This window comes from Lycium ferocissimum, chromosome 6 (genome assembly GCF_029784015.1).
Source record: "Lycium ferocissimum isolate CSIRO_LF1 chromosome 6, AGI_CSIRO_Lferr_CH_V1, whole genome shotgun sequence".
NCBI lineage: Eukaryota > Viridiplantae > Streptophyta > Magnoliopsida > Solanales > Solanaceae > Lycium > Lycium ferocissimum.
The window spans coordinates 62,381,841-62,403,669 of NC_081347.1; the positions used below are offsets into that span (position 1 = coordinate 62,381,841).

Here is a 21,829-nt window from a genome sequence, read left to right on the forward strand (position 1 = left end):
AAGGAAATAGCATAAGGACTTAACCAACCATAGATGCTCTGTGGTGACTTCAATGCATTGCTACACACAAATGACAGGCTATTTGGGAATCCAGTGGCTTATGATGAGGTAAAGGAGTTCTTTGAATATGTACATGACTTGCTATTGAATGAACTGCCTTGGATAGGTGAATTCTATACATGGACAAATAAGCAATCAGGTACAAACATGATATGGAGTAGGCATGATAGAGCTTTTGGGAACCATGAATGGATGATGCAATGGGGACACTTGAAGATAAACTATGATCTTCCAAATATTTCAGATCATTCCCCAATGTTATTGAAAGTGCAAAGTGCCTCACAAAACATCAAAGTCCCATTTAGCTTTTTTGATATTTGGGCAGAACATAATGACTTCTTAACAATAGTACTGCAGTGTGGCAAAGGAAACTTCATCAAAATGCAATGAGAAACATCTGGATGAAATTCAAGGCACTTCAACCATACTTTAAGATAACTCTGCCTATAAGGCTACTACTCAAAGGATTCCGAAAGCAAGAACTAAACTTGAAGAAGTACAAAGCATGATGAATATAAACTGCTCTAACACACTGATTGCACAGGAGAAAAATTTGCTACAAGACCAGGAGAAATGGTCTATGGTGGAAGAAAGCATTATAAGGCAGAAGTCTAGGGCAATGTGGATGAAGATGGGGGATGCTAACACACACTACTTTGCTGCTGTTATGAAAGAAAGGAATAACAGAAAGCTGATTACTACTATTACTGATGGTAATGGAACTAAACTTACTGATCCTAAAGAAATCCAAGCAGAAATAGTGAGATTCTATAAAAGTTTAATAGGGGCTGCAGCTACTAGCTTACCAGCAGTAAACAAATTGATCATGAAGAGAGGGCCTATGCTGAACTAGAGACAAGAATCGAGCTATGTAACCGTATTAGAGAGGAAGAAATTAGAAAAAGGGTTGAATCGATAGGCACTGACAAGGCCCCTGGCATAGATGGCTACAATGCCACATTCTATAGAAAGGCATGGCACATTATCAAGCATGAGGTGATAAAAGCTGTGAAGGAGTTCTTCCAAACAGGAAGATTGTGTAAGGCAGTCAACTGTACTACACTAACTTTGATCCCAAAAGTTGCTGAGCCAGTAACTGCAAAGGAGTACAGGCCAATAGCATGTTGCCCTGTGCTCTACAAAATAATCTCAACAAATACTAACTGCTAGACTGCACAAAGTGATGGCAAGTATTATTTGTGACACACAAGCAGGATTCATCCCAGGAAGAAAGATTGGGGATATTATCATAAAGGCCCATGAATTAGTCCACTTTTATTCCAAGAAAAACATCTCCCCTAGGTGTATGGTGAAGATTGATCTTCAAAAGGCATATGACTCTGTGGAGTGGCCCTTCCTAGAACAGGTAATGCATGAGTTGGGATTTCCTGCACAATTTGTGAACTGGATACTTGAATATGTCAAGACAGTCAACTGTACAGCCTTGATAAATGGGGATTCTTCAGTACCATTTGATGCAGCAAAGGGACTGCGTCAAGGTGACCCAATGTCCCTATTCCTCTTTACTATTGCCATGGAATATTTGAGTAGGAGCTTGGCTGGACTAAAATAGGCTAGAAGTTTAAATACCACCCCAAATGCTAGGCTTGCTATCACACACTTATGTTTTGCTGACGACTTGTTGTTATTTGCTAAAGCAGAGTTAAAATCAGTCACTGCTTTACATAACTGCTTTTTGCATTTCTCACAAGTATCAGGACTTCAAGCCAACCAAAATAAGAGTTCAATATATTTTGGAGGAGTAACGCCAACAGAGAAAGAGAAAATCCTACAGTTCCTAGGTTACTCAAGTGGAAATCTTCCATTTAAGTACCTTGGTATTCCCCTCTCTAAAAAAAACTAACACTTATGCAATGGCAGCCACAAGTGGACAAGATTATTGCAAAAATTGCCTCATGGACTGCAAAAAATCTCTCTTATCTTTGGTAGGAGTCAATTAGTTCAATCAGTGTTATTTGGGATGCAAGCATATTGGGCTCAACTCTTTACCATTCCTACCACTATCATCAGGGTCGTTGAATCCTATTGCAGAAGCTATCTTTGGTCAGGAGCAAATTCAATCACCAAAAAAGCCTTAGTAGCTTGGAGTAGAGTGTGCACACCAAAAGCTGTAGGTGGACTCAACTTGATAAACATGGAATTGTGGAATACAACAGCAATTACAAGAACCTGTTAGGACCTAGCACATAAACTTGACAAGCTATGGATCCGATGGGTGCATTCATACTATATAAAGGACCAATCATCCTATACTATGCCTATCCCCCAACAAGGATGTTGGATGCTTAGGCAAATCTTTGAGGCAAGGAGTAAGTTGGACATCTTAAGCGATCCCCAAGAACGACAAGTAAAAGCATCATCGATCGTACCATAAACAAGCTCATAGGAGACAATCCCAGGGTCCCTTGGAAGTGTCTCATGTTCAGGAATCTTTGCTAGACCTACAGTAAAATTCACCATGTGGCTACAAATTCAACAAAGGATGCTTACAACAGATAGGCTCACAAGGTGGGGAATTGAAGTGGATACAAAATGTGTTTTCTGCAAAATCCAGGATGAAACAACTGATCATATCTTTAGGCAGTGTGAGTTTGCCAAGAAAGTGTGGAATAGGTTGCTGGAATGGTTACAAAGGCTAGTACCAGATGCTGTGAACTGGGAGCAGTTTAAGCAATATGTCATTGCCAATTCAAAAGGCAAAGCCCGAATAGCTCAAATCTTCAGGATGGTCTATGCAGAGTTTGTACATGGGATATGGATCGAAAGAAACATGAGGGTGTTTGAAAAAAAGAGTAGAAACTGGGAGAATATGGCTAGAGAAATAGTAGTAGTATGTAATGTTAGGGCCTCAGATAGAATCAGGACTGCTGTAACTAGATTACCATTTTAATTCTGTATTAGGGCCTTGGTTAGAAGAGTTGATGTAATGAGATAACAGGCTGTGATAGCACTGTTATTATTATGTATTTCTGCACTTGGTGATTAATAAAACAAGTTAGTTACCACAAAAAAGAATAATTCATTTCAAAGTGACTGTTTTTAACTCAAGAAAATAATTCAAATTTAGCGTGAATTGTATACAACTTTTCGTTGTTATTAATCTTCTTTATTCGTAATGGCAGACACTTAAAACCTTTGGTTATTTAAATCTCTTCTCCAGTGCAATTCATGTTCCTCAGATTCGTATCTGCTCGTCTTCATCCTAAATGTTGGAACTAAAGTCTAAAATCTAAACTTAAGCATAAAATACTCTCAAGCACCCATGTTGTTTAGAATATTGATTTTGCCATTTAAATTTAATTTTCTTAATAAGTATGGTAAAGGTATTCACAACTTATATATTAAAAGGAAACGGACAAAATGTAAAATAGTATGGTATTCACGTAATGCTCTAGAAAATGAGAGAAAAAGATGAAAAACAAAGAGGTAAATATTAAATCGTTAATATTACAGTTGACTTCATACAACTTATAAAGACACTACTCTTAAGCTAATTCATACCATATGGAGTACTATGTTTTATTTTATTTTCACTTTTTAGTTAATTTGAATATGAACAAAATGGCAAGGAAGACTTCTTTGAGAATATGAGAAGACTTGGCAGGCTGAACTATAAGAACTTCTAGCCTATTTTGGTTTCTATTTATAGGAGAACAAATTTTGGTCTTTGTTTATGTCAACTATATCAATATAGCCTTGCAATTTCTCTAGAATTAGATAAGCGAAGCTGGATGAGAATGAAGGAACAGAAAGTTAAAATTAAGAACATAATGAAGCAAAATGACGGACATGGAATTGTACGCATTTTTATCGGATGTCCCGGAAGGGACGACATGGAATTGTACGCATACATGATAAAAAAACGTTCCTATCCAAAAGCTAAACACACATCCCTATTAACACAATCTCTGAAAGTCCTTATACTAATGCATGTCCATTGTTTTTTTAAGTTGTATCGGTTAGAAAATCGAAGGAAGTAGAGAAAACCAAAGAGAATGGTGTTAAATCCGTTGTACTCGATCCTTCCATCCTATTTTAATTGTCACTTTAGCTCAAAAGTAATTATTTCAAAATAATTTTAGGAATTCAAAACTAAAGCCAGTTATTTCAACTATACTCTTAATAGTAAAGAAGAATCAATGAAAATTATTCACCGAAAAAATTAAGATCACTCGTGTGCACTATTACTGTTGTATAGCAGCTAACTAAACAAAGAAAAGATTGCAGACATGTATCATATTAGTACATACATATGACTCTAAACGGAAGAAGTACTCAATTTCGAAAAAAGGGGAAAAAGAACAAAAGAGAACTAAAATAATATCTGTCGAGAACTTTGTCGAATTTTGTTATCTTCTTTCTACAACAATAACTCCTTAAAAGTTTTATGATGAATAATATAGAACAATAGATTCTTTTATAGAGAGCTATTTGGCTTATTCTTAATCAACACGGATTCATATATATAAGCGTATACCTAACATATGTTGTCCAAAACCATTAAGGACTCTAAATATCCTTCGAAGAATGCATGTTGGTGGGGATTAGTATCCGAAAAGATCTGTACTGCTGGAGTACTACTCCATGTCAACTTTTAAGTTGAAAAAGTGACTTGCGTTTTTGTGTCCTTCCCTCAGTCAAATGTTTAATCAAAGTACATTCTAGGGTTAGACTATAATTATGGTGATTACAATTTTTTCCTGATTTAACTTAAATTTTTAAGGGCATAAAAGTCGAATATTTCGTCGTTCAACATATAGCGAAAATTATTCGTATTTCTAATATATGTAGATATAGATAGATTGATATATAGATAGACACAAATGGCCTAAACCTAAAGCAGAATTCTAAGTTTAGGGCAAAAGCACAAGATGACGTTGAAACAAGTGGGAAATGGAGTTTTAGGTATAGGGTGGGCGGCGACACGAATGGTGTTGCTGCCGCCGTGGCTATATCATGAGAGAGTGGTGTATCATCATAACAATAATCCTCCATGCGACCTTCAATGCGTTTTTCATCAAGTGGCGAAAGCATCTGAATGAAAGCGAGCAGACATATTATATCCCCAGTAAATATTTAAATTGCGATGATCACCATTGTCCTATTGAAGTTGCCCTCCATGCGATTGATAACTGCTCCTCTGTGGAACCGCCTCCTCCCCTCTTTGACAGTGTCCACGCTTCATTTACAGGTCGTTTTGATACTGGCGTACCGTATGAACCTATTTCTTTATTAGTTCGTGCTAAAAAGAATGACTTCTTTCTATATTTGGAAACAATTTACCTTTATGTAATGATTTATAGCTACACAAAATATATTTGACTCATTTAACACCACAAGTGTGAATTTTAATGGTTAGAAATTTACCCCCGTTAAAAGATGGATTGACTGAACAGTGGAAAAATATTTGTTTACAATCTGACCTGTCAGGTGGCGCACTGGTATTTGCATTCTCATGGTGATATTAATTTCACTTTAAACAAGAATGGGGGCTCTTGTAGTTCAATTTCTGTTACTACCTGTTCTTTACTGCTCTTTTTTTTTTTTTTTTTTTTTTTTTTCTGCTTTATCATGCTTTCTATAGTATTTTGTCATGGCTTCTTCACTTCCGTTATTTCTTTTTCGAACTATTGAACTCTCTCTCTCTCTTTTTGGTGCATACATGGTTTTGGATTTAGTTTTTTCTTGACTTCAGTGGCGGGGATCCAGGATATTTATGAAGAGGTTCAGGATTTGAAGAGATGAACATTAAAAAATTTCTATAAAGGTGTTCATAATTTCTTTGAAGTCATCGTTTAAAATCAAGCTAACAATATGTTTGATCAGAACTAACTTTTTTGTAAAAATATTTAAAAAGAAAATGTGCAACGCATTTAGAGGAAGAAAAAGGTAAAAACATATTATAAAATAATAAACTAAATTCAAACTAGGATGGTTGAAAGATATAGTTTAAGAAAAATTAACTCGCTAGTGAATAGTGAATTGGTAATAGGAGCACATATTGAGAGGCGTTAGTAGTGGGAACATGAATGAACTTTGAACAAACGACCTTCTGCTAAACTTGACCCCCCTCGCTAACTGCACCAGCCTTGTTTCATGTTTCAAGGGGGTTCAAGATATCTATATTACTTTTATTTGTGGCTTAGGCCCTGCCTGACTTCCTTCTTTACTCGGCTAACCTCGGTTTTAAGTTATTGAACAGTTATACGTTTCGGATTTCCAGTTTCATTTCAAGATACAACTTTTACTATCCCTCCGTACCCAAATTTTAGTGAATGTACAAATCAGGGGTAGTGGTGGTCCTATGTTGTTCTTACCTGGGGCCATACCTGTCTTGTCTTTGAAATGTAAATAGTATCTCAGTGGCCTTCCAATTAGTTGAGTCATAGTTCAATAAAGAATTGCTCTTCCCTGATCCAAAATTAAGCTGGGCCTGTTGCTAGTGTGTCAGATTAGTAATGCCAACATTATTATTATTGGCTCCCAGGCAGTGAAACACTTATTTATTTACCTTTCCTCTTGGTTCCAGCTTAATTTGTGTCACTTCGATTAGATAGGTTATGAGAACATATCTATTCTTTATGTAGAAACATATGTCAAGTATCTTTGGCCTTCTCTTTTCTGTTGATGCCTGTGCAACATGCTTGAAGATTAACGGGTAGTCTGTATATTTCTGAATTGAGATGTAGTCTCAAACATATCTGACTTTATTACAGGACGTATCCAAAATATTTCGATCTTCCACATGTTACCGCTGGGGATGTAATGGATGCAGTTAGCGCTGCTATAAAGGTAATTGAAGCGAGGAATGCAAAATTTCGTGACCATTCAGAGAATGCAGTTGATGCATGATTTACTAGTTGAAGAAATAAAAGGCTTTCGTGCAAGGAACTCGAGCATAAGAATGAAAGTCAGGGATAATTGTTAAATTAGCTTTATGAGTATTTGGTCTGTAATACCATAGTAGACATCAAATCCAAAACAATTGCATGCCAAAAGATCGTTATTTGAATTGCCCTCCCCAATTGGGGGTAAAGTTGACCATACTAAGGGTGGTCTTTTTCCGTACGAGCAATCTGGTTGCAAAAGATCATAAATTGAGTTGTCGTAGATCACTAGTTTAAATTATATGGATGTATTACAGTTAATTGCTAGGGCGATTCAATGTTGTCAATATGTGTCGTTTATGGATTTGATCTACTATGGTTTACCTATTCAATGTCGTCTTCTATTTACGGATTTGATTTCTCATGTTCCCTCAGGTTTATGATATTAATCTCTTGCAAACAAGTATCGATCTCTACGAACATGATTTAAATCTCTTACGAATATGTGTTTGATCTGTCACGTTATATTTGGTTAATCTCTTGCGAACAAGAATATGATCTCTTAAGAACAAAATTGTAGTCACATGGGTAAGATTTCTTATGTTACATTCAATTAAGGGAAAAGGGTAAAATATATCCCTCTACTTTGTTTTATTAGCTAACTTTATCTTCCGATAGCGATGGTGAACAAAAATAAACCTGCCGTCTATAAACTTCACACTTATACACCTATTTGGATGGAAACCCCCAAATCTTCTTAAATTACCCGATTTTAAAATAATTATCCACTTCTTTTGTTGACCCGCCTATCATCATCAAGCTTCTTTCGTGGAGAAAAAAAGAAAGAAGCAAAAACACACACCCAAATGATAAACCCAAAAATTCATTTCACCTTTAAACCCATGATTCTTGGTACGGAAAAGGGTCAAATATTCCCTTGTACTATCGGAAAAGGGGCAAATATACACATCGTATACTTCCGGTTCAAATAGACCCCTGCCGTTATATTTTCGGTCCAAATATACCCCTCCCATTATGCTTTGGTACAAATTTTCCCTTAATTCTAATGGAAGGACACGTGTCAAGCTCAGAATCAAATGAGTCATCTCCAATTTTAATTACCCAATTTCTTTAGAGACCCTTTGTATAACTTGGGCAAGAAACCCTTTAATTCGTTATTTTTTTCTTCCTCTTCTCTTGTTCATCCAACCTCTATTGCAGATTGTAGGTTGGAGAGAGAAAGAAGAGGTTTTCATCAATGGAGTTTGGATGAAAAAGAGAAAAGGAAGAAAAAAACTACGAATTAAAGGGTTTCGGGTTGGGTTAAACGGGTGGGTTTCTAAAGAAATTGGGTAATTAAAATTGGGGATGGCTCATTTGATTATGAGTTTCACACGTGTCCCTCCATAGAATTAAGGCAAATTTGAACCAAAGTATAATGGGAGGGGTATATTTGGACCGAAGGTATAACGGCAGGGGTATATTTGACCCGAAAGTATAACGAGGGGTATATTTGGCCTTTTTCCGATAGTACAGGGGTATATTTGAGCCTTTTCTGTTCTTGGTATTTGCTTTTAATTTTCAGAAAAGGGTCAAATATACCCCTATACTATTAGAAAAGGGTTAAATATACTCTTCGTTATACTTTGGGTCCAAATATACCCCTCTGTTATACTTTGGGTTTAAATATACCCCTTTTCCGTTAAAATTGTCCAAGGTGGACATAAAATATGACGTGGCGCTGACAACTCGGTGAGATGAACATCACATGGCATGCCACCTCACCACCTCAACCCATTTACCTCTCTCTTCCCCTTCTTCTTCCATCACTACCATCTCCTCCCCCTTCACAACCCTTGCCATCATTAGCACCACCACAATAGATCTTTCACTTGCTCATATGTTACAAAAGCAATAGCTATTGAAGGGACAACCTGAACAAATAATGAACTACAGTTAGGAATGATCCTGAAATTTATCATAAAAGGGAATTAATCATAGTAATTCAGTTAAACCAATTATCAGTCCTTAAAAAGTTCACCACATCTACGTAAAAAGAAGATACTTAATAGTTGCATGCTTTACAAGAAGCACAGCAATACTGCCAACAGTAGTTGAGAGTATTAGAGCTTGTGAAGTGAACTTTTGACTGTGTACAGACCAAGTATTTCGCAACTCAAATGGAGATTTGACAAATTTTGATACTGCAGAAATCTCCTCCAAAAATACCATTAAAAATTATGTTGGCTGGTCCAATTAGTCACAAGTAGAAACACAGGTTTTATTTAGCTTGACTATGGAGATGGTGGTGTGAAAGGTTGTGAAGGGGAGGAGATGATAGTGATGGAAGAAAAAGGGGAAGAGAGGGGTAAATGGGTTGGGGTGCTGGTGGCATGCCATGTGCTGTCCACCTCGCCGAGTTATCAGCCCCACATCAGACGTTATGTCCACCTTGGACAATTTTAACGGAGTATGGGTACATTTAGACCCAAAGTATAACAGAGGGGTATATTTGGACCCAAAGTATAACGGAAAGGGTATATTTGAACTCAAAGTATAACGAGGGGTATATTTAACCCTTGTCTAATAGTACGGGGGTATATTTGACCCTTTTCATCAAATTTTTTAAACTAGTTATATGAATTCTATGTTTACATTTAGCTCTTTTCTTTTTTGCTGGCACAACTCTTCGATTTTTATGTGATCAATGATAGTAAAAGAAAATTTAATCAGTCGATCAACATCGCGTCAATCCCAGTTAATTGGATAAAGCCTCAATACTCATTTTGCTTTATGTAGGTTGAAAGATTCATAATAATTCATAGGTCGATTATTTTAAAGTTCATCTTACTACGACCCTCGTCCTTTTATCCTGGTTTGGGACTGGCAATGCTTGGCGAAACTCGATACAGGGTAGTGGGAAATTAATCGAAGAAAAAAAAATTAGAAAAAAGTTTCTAGCAGTGATGATTAGTGGAAGTGATTACTTCCAGGCTTCTAGGTAGTTAGGGTATGTACATACAATCATGGGTTTAAAGGTGAAATGGACTTTGGGGTTTATCATTTGGGTGTGTATTTTTGCTTTTTTTTTTTTTTTTTTTTCTCCATGAAAGAAGCTGGATAAATGATGATGATGATGATGATAGGCGGGTCGAGGCGGATCAGCAGAGGAAGTGAGTGATTTTTTTTTGAAATAGGATAATTTAAGAGGATTTGGGGATTTTCATCTAAATAGGGGTACAAGTATAAAGTTTACATACGGCAGGGGTATTTTTGTTCACTATTGCTAACGGAGGGTAAAGTTAGCTAATAAAACAAAGTAGAGGGGTATATTAGACCCTTTTCCCTTCAATTATTCTCTTATGAACAACATGATCTTTTACGATTGTGATCTATCATGATGGTATGCTTCTCAATTAGTAAAGGACAGTTTATTCTTGGATATATATATATATATATATAAAAGACATGTATGAAAGGGAAATAAAGATCATAATTCAAGAATCAGTTCTCAAGACACTCTTGCATTTTTCCAAATCTTTAACGTGTCCTTCAAATTTGGTATGTGTCCTAAATTTTCAGGTTGAATTTTCTAAACAGATTCTTCATAATTACCTTGTTTTAATGAAAATATTATGAAAATTTATCCAATAAGATTTCAAGTTCTTGATTAGTCTCATGAATGATTTCACTTTAGCTGCTATATATCACAAGAATGGCTAGTTTTCCCTTTTTTGGTTTCTCATTTGGTGTCCGATACTCATACTGGGACCTGAGAAATTCGGATTTCTGCCAGGAAATCCCACCTTGGGAGGAATAAAGTGCTCCCCAATAAAAGCGAGTCTGTACCATAGATCAAAACTGAGACCTCTGGGTTACGAATGGAAGAGCACTTATTACTCCACCCGCATGATCACAAGAATGTCTTGTTGCTCATTATGCAAGAGAAGCGAAACTGAATTTCCTTTCCAATATTGTTTTACTATGGCTTTTAATTGAACAATTTGCTGATGTGAGAAGTTGTGCATGACTTTTTCATTCTTCTTGTTTTTTTCTTTCTCAAAGATAAAGAGTCTGTTTGGATTGGCTTAAAAAAAGCAGCTTATAACAGCTTATAAGCCAAAAAAAAAAATGGGGTAGGTCAATTTTTGTTTTTTGGGCTTATAAGCTATTTTCAACTTATAAGCTGCTTTTTTTAAGTTAAGCCAAACGGGCCAATTTAATTTTTTGGGCTTATTTTAAGACAAAATGACTTATGTTCTTACCACCAAACACTCAAAAAAGCTGAAAACAGCTTATAAGTTGTTTTCAGCAACTTATAAGCTAAGCCAAACGGGCTCAAAGTCTTTTGGAACTTTTTGTTTTCATTGAAAGAAATAGAATTGCCAACTCAAAGAGTTTTGTCGGTTTCTTATCAAGAATAAGGTGAGTACTGTTCAAAGAAGGTGGTGGCATGTTGTTTTGATGAAACAGTTTGCTGAAATCCTAAAATGGGAAAGAGAAAAAGCTGGTTTACATTTGTGAAAAGACTACTTTTCATTCCTGAGGCAAAACCAAGAACTGAAAATGTTTGTTTTTTCAATTTCTTAAAATCTTGATTTCCCTTTTTCTGTTGACAAAACTGGTTAATATTATTACAATGCGAAAAAAAGGGCAGCACGAAGCATCTCGCATTCATGCAGGGCTCGGGGATGAGCTGCACTCTAAGGGGGTATAATGTAGATAGCCTACCCGATGCATGTATCAGTGACTGATTCCATGGCTCGACCCTGTGCACTATAGGTCACATAGAGACAACTTTACCGTTCTTTCCAAGGCCTCCCTTCATATGATTTATGACATGAAGGGAAATATAGGTAACGGGTTCGAGTCATGGAATCAGCCACACTGGTTAATTTGGGTTTGTAATAGGCATCTCTCCTACAAAGGACAGAAAAGAGTAAATAAGGAATAAAGAACAAAAAGTTTAACTAGTTTAAACAGAAAACTACATCTATGTTTGTCACTAAGTTCACAGTTCTGACAGCAATATATGCAATTTTGCATTCATAGTTCTCGAAAGCATGAGAGAAATGACTACATTCTTAAGCCAGACTGTGAATCAAAGGGACAATCACAAGTCAACATTAATTCATATTAAAGCAAGGGAACAACTAGATGACCTTGAGTTGGTACACCGATTTAACAGCCGCAAGAGGAACCTCAGCAAATTGCATGTCAGCTGGGACTATTTGATAAGTGATTGCAGCAATGACCTTGACAAATTGAAAAGAGAAAAAAAAAATTAGATGTAGATTTCAGTTAAAGCAATGTGCAGTAGATCATAACTACTGATATAAGGGACAGACTATTGTATAAAACCAGCAAATCTTTAGAAACACAAAGACTTGTACACTAAAGTAATGTTAATACATAGAAATCATCTATATACATGCCATCAAGCTCGATGACCTGGAGGATGGAATTTTTTAATTCCATTTATCGCACCAAGCACAATATAAGTACAAGTGCAGCATTGCTTGAGCGTATACCTCCCCGGGGTCTATGTCACCTTTGGTTTTCAGAACTAGCGTGCAGTACTTCCTGCAAAAGCAATCAACATTCAAAATGCAGATTATAATTCATCCAAAAATTTTGTGAAATCCAGCATACTTTGATAATTCTTATTGCAAAAATGATAGCAAGAATGCAGGATTGTACTAAAAGAGCATGAGAAAACATATATCTAACTACATATTTATACCCATTTGATACACATCTTTCAAGGGATTGTGATTCTTTTCCTGTGTTTGCAGCATAGTTCATGGTCGGAAGTTCTTTTGAATAAATGTTCAATACTTCCTGCCACAACATAGACAGAAAACAAGTGAGGATTATACAAGGAAACAGCTCAGTGTAAGCAATTGGAACAACCAATTTGTCTACAACTATTAAACTGGGTAAAAGACACGCACAAACATTAGAGCAAGAAAACACAACCTTCATTTGGTACACAACACATAATGTGCTATGTTCTGATTTTGTCAATCAATGGACATAGAAAGGGAAATTAATCGCAAAAGCACAGCCATGACAGATTTCCCCTACCACCCTATGTCACGTTTTTCCCTACTAACAACGCATCTATTGGTCGATACTCTACACAAACATATTAAATTATGGTCCAATGCACACTTAGAATGTCAGCCACCATTTTCTGGCAGAACTCTGTTGAGACTTGAGTATTGACAGAGACAAGCAGGAAGGTATCTTCGAAGATACAGAGCTAATATTAACCAAGCAATCATTTACTTCGAGAATGGCACCACCAGATTTGCATAATGCTGGAAACAAAATGCCAACTAAATTCTTCTTATCAAATTGCAATTTCATTTCTTCATTTCCTCAACAAGTTCCAAGCACAAGAGCAAGACTCATGAAAAAGTTGTGTCCAATAACTAAGCTAAAGGAACTATCCATATGCAGAACTATACACATTCACCACAAATAGTCTAATTATGGTGAACGAACCAAGCAAAACGAATAAAAAGAACTCATAAAACTAACCCGAACTAGGTTGGCATTAAGGATATTTGATTGAATTGAATATATAAATATACTCTTCATCCAAAATACATATGAACATAGGTATACACCCACATAAAAGAAAGAATTACCTGAAGTAATTGGTTTTTCCATCATCATCTATGGGATTAATGAGCAAGAAGCAGTAATTTCCTAATCAACGCTTCCCCAGAAACAATTTGATCATTTCACAAATCAAGGAAACCCATAAATACACAATAACAACAACAACATACTCAGTGGAATCCCACAATGTGGGGTCCGGGGAGGGTAAAGTGTACGCAGATCTTACCCTCACCTTGGAAGGTAGGGAGGCTATTTCCGAAAGACCCTCGGCTCAAGAGAAAGAATGACTAAAAAAGGTCAGATAAGGACAAGCATATCACAACAATATGAAAATGAGAAATAAAAAAAGCGAGAAAGTCATGATAAAACAGTCTGGAAAGAAAGAGCAGTAGTTACCATAGATAAATAAGATAATTAAAGTAAAAGGCCCAACAAATATAAGCAGAAATCAAAGGACAACAAAAGATAGAGCAAAACTACGACTATTAGTACGAAAGAATAAGTGAGACTACCTACTAGCCTTCTATCCTAATCTGAGCCCTCCACAACCTCCTATCTAAGTTCATGTCCTTAGTAAGCTGAAACTGCGCTATGTCCTGTCTAATTACCTCTCCCCAATACTTCTTTGGCCTACCTCTACCTCTCCTAAAATCATCCATAGCCAACCTCTCACACTTCCGCACTGAGGCATATGTGTCTCTCCTCTTCACATGCCCAAACTATCTCAGCCTTGCTTCTTGCACCTTTTCCTCCACCGATGCCACTCCCACCTTGTCCCGGATATCTTCATTCCTAATCTTATCTTTCCTAGTGTGCCCACACATCCACCGCAACATTCTCATTTCCATAACTTTTATCTTCTGGACCTGAGAGTTCTTGACTGGCCAACACTCCGCCCCATAAAACAAAGTCGGTCTACCCACCATGTTGTAGAACTTGCCTTTAAGTTTTGGTGGCACTTTCTTGTCACACAGCACTCCAGAAGTGAGTCTCCATTTCATCCACCCTGCACTAATACGATGTGTGACATCATGGTCGATATCCCCATCTCCTTGTATAATAGACCCAAGATACTTGAAACTTCCTTTCTTTTGGATGACCTAGGTACCAAGCCTCACTTCCGCATCAACCTCATGTGGTACACCACTGAACCTGCACTCTAAGTACTCTGTCTTGGTCCTACTCAACTTGAACTCTTTAGACTCCAGCGTTTGTCTCCAACCTTCCAGCTTAGCGTTAACTCCGCTGCAAGTCTCGTCAATCAAGACTATATCATCCACAAAAAACATACACCATGAAACTCACCTTGAATTTGTCGCGTCAATCCATCCTTCACTAAGGCAAATAAAAAGGGGCTAAGAGCTGATCCCTAATGCAACCCCATCGAATCGGGAAGTTGCTCCGAGTCTCATTCCACTTTCCTTATCCTGGTCTTGCCTCCATCATACATGTCCTTGATCGCTCTAATGTACACCATAGGTACACCTTTAGCCTCCAAACATCTCCATAGAACCTCTCTTGGCACTTTGTCGTAAGCTTTTTCTAGGTCGATGGATACCATGTGCAAGTCCCTCTTCTGCTCTACCAATCTCCTTACAATATGAATGGCTTCTGTAGTAGAGCCCCCCGACATAAATCCGAATTGGCTCTTTGAAATAGACACGCCTCTCCTCACCCTCATCTCCACCACCCTTTCCTACACTTTCATAGTGTGGCTTAGTAACTTGATACTTCTATAGTTGTTGCAGCTTTGAATGTCGCCCTTGTTCTTTTACAAAGGAATCATTGTACTCCACCTCCATTATCCTAGCATCTTTGCCTTCTTGAAAATGACATTAAACAACCTAGTCGGCCACTCCAAACCTGCTCTGCCTGCGCATCCTACGAACAACACCCTTAACCTCCTCAACCTTTATACTCCTACAATATCCAAAATCACAATGCCTCTCGAGTACTCCAAATTTCCCAACACAATGTCTCTATCCCCTTCTTCATTCAAGAGTTTATGAAAGTATGACTGCCATCTCCGTCTAATGAGAGCTTCCTCCACCAACACTTTTCCATCCTCATCCTTGATGCACTTTACTTGATCCAGATCGCTTGCCTTCCTTTCTTTCGCCTTGGTAAGCCTAAATAACTTCTTATCCGGCCTCTATCCTCTAGTTCTGCATAAAGGCGTTCAAAAGCTACCATTTTTGCTGTCAAAACTGCCAACTTCTCCTCTTTTCTCGCCATCTTATACTTCTCCCTATTTGTCTGCTTCTCCTTATTATCCTTATTGTCTATCAACTTCGCATACGACTGCTTCTTTGCTTCCACTTTCCCTTGGACTTCTCCATTCCACTACCAATCCCCTTGGTATCCACCACGGCGACCTCTTGAGACCCCCAGTACCTCTCTAGTTGCTTCCCTAATGCAACTGGCTGTCCTATCCCACATACTGCTCGCCCCTTACTCTCCCAGGCCCCCAACACTAGACAAAAGTCAAACTCCCCCACCTAATCCTCGGCCTGTCATTCACGACCCTCTTCTTCTTCCTCTTTATCTCCAAATCCATCACCAAGAGTTTATGCTAGGTCATAAGGTTCTCACTCGGAATGACCTTGCAGTCTTTACAAAGACCTTTATCATCTTTTCTAAGGAGCAAAAAATCTATCTGCCTTGTAGCCACCGAGCTACGGAAGGTTACCAAGTGCTCCTCCTTCTTCGGGAAACTCGAGTTGGCTACCACCAATCCAAAAGCATTTGCGAAATCCAGAAGTGAGACTCCTCCTCCATTCCTGTACCCAAAGGCAAAACCCCCCTACACATCGTCATAACCCCTCTAAATGAACCCAATGTGTCCATTGAAATCTCCTCCTACGAAAATTGAAAAAAATGAGAGAAATTTATCCAAAACAAAGGATTACATATTTACATACTCCATACCATTTTCCTCATGCCCAATATTTAAAGGGCTTTTGCCTTCCTTTGAACAACTCCCATCATCCACAACTATAAATACATTAACATTAGCAATGTTACACCTCGAAAAATTTTCGCGTCGTTTGCGTAGTAAGTAAACTAAAGTAAGCTCGGAGAGGTCATGGAACCCTTATAAGGTTAATGAATACTCTTAAAAAGTGTCAACAAATGCCTAAAGGTTCCGGGACCAAGCAAATTGAAGAAAATAAATTTGTCAAAAAATTTGGAAAAAAAAAAAAAGTTGGCAGAATTTTGGGCAGATTTTTGGTCAACTTTGGAGGGGCATATCTCCTAGTATATTAGGAGTTTTTAGGTGTTTCAAAACCTTAAAATGAAGTTCGTCGAGTCTAGTTTCCAACGCAATAAATCGCTCGTCGATAGGACATCAGAGTAGAGAATTATGAACGTTACAAGTTCAGCTGACAAAGCAGAAACGCGTGCTACAGTACTGCTACAACAACCGACTTGCTACAGTGACCCAGCCCGAATTTGACCCCTATATAAAGGGTAAAAACCCCTTTTTTTTTAACCAGATTTTGCTCAGATTTTTCCAGAAAAACCCAAAAAACAGATGAGGGAGGTGAGCCTATCATAAAATTGAGTGATTTTTAAGCTATGGAGTATTAGTTTAGGTTCGGATAGCGCGTGGTCGTGATTCTAGTATTATTTTGTGGTGGATTCTAGCGTGGATTCAAAGCGGATATTGGAGATATTGCTATTTCAACGAGAATAAGGTATGAAGCTCCTTCTAATTACGTTAATACCGGTTTATTCACGAAGATAGAATGGTTAAATAATTGTATAGTAAGTTGGTTAGTTATGGAAGTTGAAAAAAGCGTGTGGGCTGATTTATGGAATACTTTAGTGTTGGAAATGATGTTATTGATGTTGGTATTGTTGTTGTTGGTTGGTTGTTGAATTGAGAATTCGGGCTAGGCATATAAACAGGGGAGATGCCGTTCGATTTTCTAATATAAAATAGTTTGATTTGAAAACTTGGAACAAGTGTGCGATAAAGAGTCTAACATTAGTGTAAATATTCTCGAATGTAGATTTACGAGCTTGGACGGATAAGCGTAACTAGTAGGAGGTCAAACAGGTATGTTAAGGCTCGTCCCTTTCTTTCAAAGGCATGATTCCTATGTTTGATTCCATAAATGTTTCCATAACCTCATTGTTTCTAAACGTTCGAAGTTCATGATTCAAGGCATGACTCCTTTCCTTATAATCTATAAATGTTTTCCAAAATGTCCGTATTTTCCAAACCAGAGATTTATGATTCTGGAAGCTCTTATGACAACAACGATGGACATGTGTTTTTTTACAATGATAACGGTGATGTCAAAGATGAGCACATCTCTATGATGATTATGATAATGATGATTTTATGTTTAAAAGTCTCAAGTTATGAGATCAATGATAATATGAGAATGTTGAGCTATTTCTTGATTTTCTTAATTTTATTCATTGATGATGACTCTATTTCTAAAAGCTCCAAAGTGTATGAATTGATGCTTTATGATACTTATGATCTTACTCTACATTTTCCCTTGATGTTATTCTTCATTGATAGTCTTGCCTTATAATGCTAGTCCCTTTAAGGTGAGACATGACGATCATGATTATTCCATAATACAATCGGAGGTTACCGACCTTACGTCACTCCGATGGAGTTATAGATTTTGATTGGGCTCTTATGCATGCTTATGTTGTGATGCTTACACCGTGCCTATACGGCCGGGTAGCACCACTACGGAGGGGCGTAGTGAGCGGCTTATGGATGATTACACCGTGCCTATACGTCCAGGCAGCACCACTACGCTGGGCGTAGTGGGTGGCTTATGGATGATGATAATAACACCGTGTCTATATGGCACGGGCAGCACCACTAGTGGGCGGCGTGAGATAATTACCCCGGACGCGGGCTAATGATGTTATTTGATTTAGACAGTTATGTATGAATGTGTAATATGTTAAAAGGTAAAGATGAGCATGCATGATTCCGCCTTAAGAGGCAAGTAGTTACAGTTGTACTCTCTTCTTATGTCTTCCATACTTCCTTATATGTTATCATACATGCCTTACATACTTAGTACTCTGTTCGTACTGACGTCCTTCCTTTTATGGACGCTGCGTTCATGCCCGTAGGTAAGCAGGTTGACGCGTCTGATCCTTAGGAGCTCCATCAGTGGCATTTTAAAAGCGCTCCAGTTGTCCCAGAGCTACAGCTTATTGGTACTACTCTTGTGTATATATTTGGGCATGGTGAAATCCTGCCCCGTCCTCGTGGATTTATGTATCTTATTTAGAGGCTCGTAGGCAGGCGTATGTGGATAGATGTTTCATAACTTTGTCCGTCCTTGTTGTTGTATAATATTTTGGTAAAGCTTATTGACATGTGCTTACGGGTATAGCTATTGATGCCTATATTAAGTGAGATGTGCATGAATTGTCCATATGGCCCGCTTAGTAGTGAAAGTGGAATGTTAGACCAGAGGTGCTCGGTAAGCTAGTACCGGGTACCCGTCATGGCCTCTAGTGGGGTCGTGACAAGCAACCACTCACTTTATTTAACAATAACTATATAATAAGTGAGAGTTTTGGTACGACGAAGGGTATTTCGGTAAACACCTATTAGTTTTTATGGGCAAACTGGTAAATCACTCTGTGACATTCATCGTGGACACCCGTCGTTTCCTTTCATTCTGGAGTTTTCTTCTTCACTTCTGCTTCTCCCCACTTTTTGCTTCAGTTCTCAATCCCTCAACCCTTTGAAAGAAAAGAAATAGAATTTGCAGCCATATTGGAAATGATAATGTTATTTCACTTAGCTTTGAAAACGATGGTTAATTTGACAACTTGTTGTAGGGACAGAATCAATGTGTGAATGAGGACACATCACTCTACTTCATGTTATTGCTGGTGGAGAGGAAACTCTCTCAGAGTTTGCTGATTTTGAACTCTGCTTTGTTTTTTCTTCTATCAGGGACATATACTTGCTTTGTCCTTTATCGCAATTTGACATGCATGCCGTTATTGTAGACTCAACTCCAGCCTTAAGTTCCTCCTTTTCATATCTGGTGGTGCCCTCCTTTCCAATGCATCCAAAATGGTGTAATTAAGGTTTGAACTGCTTTTTGAATGGGGGGTTATATATACGGAAGATAATCTTTGAAGAATTTTTGAATGGAGGGGTTATACATGAAATGCGGAGAAGCCACTGCTTTGTGAAACTGGGGTTTCTTGTGTGGAAGAGGCAGAGGTTTTTGTCTATAGACGTGACGCTAGGCCATCTCCAACCTTGCACCATTTTTTGCACCAAATGCTATTTTGGTGTAAAAAAATGATATTTTGAAGCTCCAACCTTGCAGTATTTTTTGCACAATTACTATTCATTAATAATTTATTATTTTTTTTTATTATATAACACTTTTAATTTAACATATTATAAATTTTAATTTTTACATTTAGATTCCTAATATACCTATTCATCTACACCATTACTATTCATTAATATTTTATTATTATTTTATTATTATATAACACTTTTAATTTAACATATTATAAATTTTAATTTATAATTTTAGATTCCTAATATACCTAATTATTTTTTATGTAATATCTTATAATATTAATTTTACATCTTAATTTTGGAGTGTAAGTTTTATAAATTAATTTTCGTATATATTATTTTATATAAAATTGTAAGTTAATTTTATTATAAGTTATAATTGTATTAAAAAATATAACCATCACAAAAATGAAAAGTACAAATATAAAATATAATATGTTGTTAATAAATAACACAATGTTCAATAACATAATAATTTCGAATATATAACACAATTATAACACAATGCTCAATAACAACACAATGATCAATAACATAACAATGTTCAATACATTAAAATTGAAAATACATTAAACAACATAATAATTTAGAAAATTATAACAATAATTTAGTACTCTGGTAGGTCGTTTCCAGATCCACCAATATCATTAAAATATTGAGTGTATGGGGCAGAGGATTGTTGTGGTTGTGGCTGTTGAAATTGTTGACTTCTTTTATCCATTATTCTTTTTTGTTCTTGTCGAATAAATTCACGAATATTTGGATCACTAATAGAATCTAAATTCGACAATAAAATTTTATTTTCTTCTCTAAATTCTTTTAGTTTCAAAGTTCTATCTTTCATCTCCAAATCTCGCTGCCTGTCTGCACCTGACTTTGCCAACAACTCAACAAGCCGATTATTTTCTGATTAGACCATTTGCATAGCAGATGAAAAACCTTTTTCGATTTTTCTCTTCAATTTTGCTTTCGTCACCCCAATAGGTCGTTGTGATGATGTGCAATCACCTGCAACATCCTCATTCAAATTTAGTGAAAATGATGATAAGTTAGGAGATGATACCAGAGGTGAATCAGGAGTAGGAGTCTCAGACTCTGATGATATATAAGAAGAGCCTTGCTTTCGAACTTTTTTACTTCCAGCATCGACATCTTTAAACTTCTCAAAATCGTTCATCATATCCCACACATGAGACTAGAGGTGAATCACTTTTATTTGAATTATCCATTAATATGTATAACGTATAATATTTGCTTACAATTTATATTATTTAAAATTTTATGGTATAAAATAATTTTATATTAAATGATTATAAAACAAAGGATTATGAATTACATGGGATGGATATGTAAAAAAGAAAAAAAAGATTTTTTTTTTATGAAATTAAAAATAAAATTTAAGTAAAAGAAAATAATATAATATAAAAGAGAGAGAAGAATATAAAAAGAATATTCTTTTTTGGTGCAAAAAATGGTGTAATGGGTTGGAGATGCCTTAGAGACAGTTCCTAAACAGGAAAGAAAAAAGTGATACTTTAATACTCCCTCCGCATCAAAAGAAGTGTCCACTTAGCCTTTTTCTCTTGGGTCAAAAAAAGTGTCCACTTATCAAATCGAGAAAGAATTAACCTTATTTTTTCAGATTTGCTCCTATTAAGTGTTATATAATCAAATCTCAATGCCTATTTAATTAGGAGTAGTTTAGTCAAATTACCTATTTTTGTTTAGGAGTTAGTATTTTCTTAAGGGGTGTGCAAATGGCTAAGTGGACTCTTTTTTTGATCCGAAGGGAGTAGCTTATAAATGCAATGGATTTTAATGTTTTATACATGATATTATCAAAAAAAAAAATCATTTAGTTGGAATATAATATTTGAATGCATGCACAGTTTCTTGAAACTGGGAGTTTCTCAAGAGGGGAAAAGGACTATTGTTTTGACTGTGACAGGTAATTTTCTAAACTTTATTTTGACGT

The 21,829-nt window shown here is 36.6% G+C and overlaps 1 protein-coding gene across 1 annotated transcript; it reads right to left on the reverse strand.

Moving 5' to 3' along the window:
* Positions 1–20,461: 20,461 nt before the first annotated feature.
* On the reverse strand, positions 20,462–21,031 carry LOC132061500 (uncharacterized). The gene is made up of 2 exons (XM_059454303.1): positions 20,863–21,031; positions 20,462–20,760 (listed from the first exon to the last, which is right to left on the reverse strand). The coding sequence occupies exons 1-2, from the start codon at positions 21,029–21,031 to the stop codon at positions 20,462–20,464; spliced, it is 468 nt and encodes a 155-aa protein (XP_059310286.1).
* Between the last annotated feature and the right edge of the window lie 798 nt (positions 21,032–21,829).

Coding starts and splice junctions, on each gene's coding strand:
- LOC132061500 (XM_059454303.1), bottom strand. CDS start 21,031: ATGAACGATTTTGAGAAGTTTAAAGATGTCGATGCTGGAAGTAAAAAA. Junction 20,761..20,862: donor TTTGAATGAGGATGTTGCAG/GTGATTGCACAT, acceptor TGGTCTAATCAG/AAAATAATCGGCTTGTTGAG.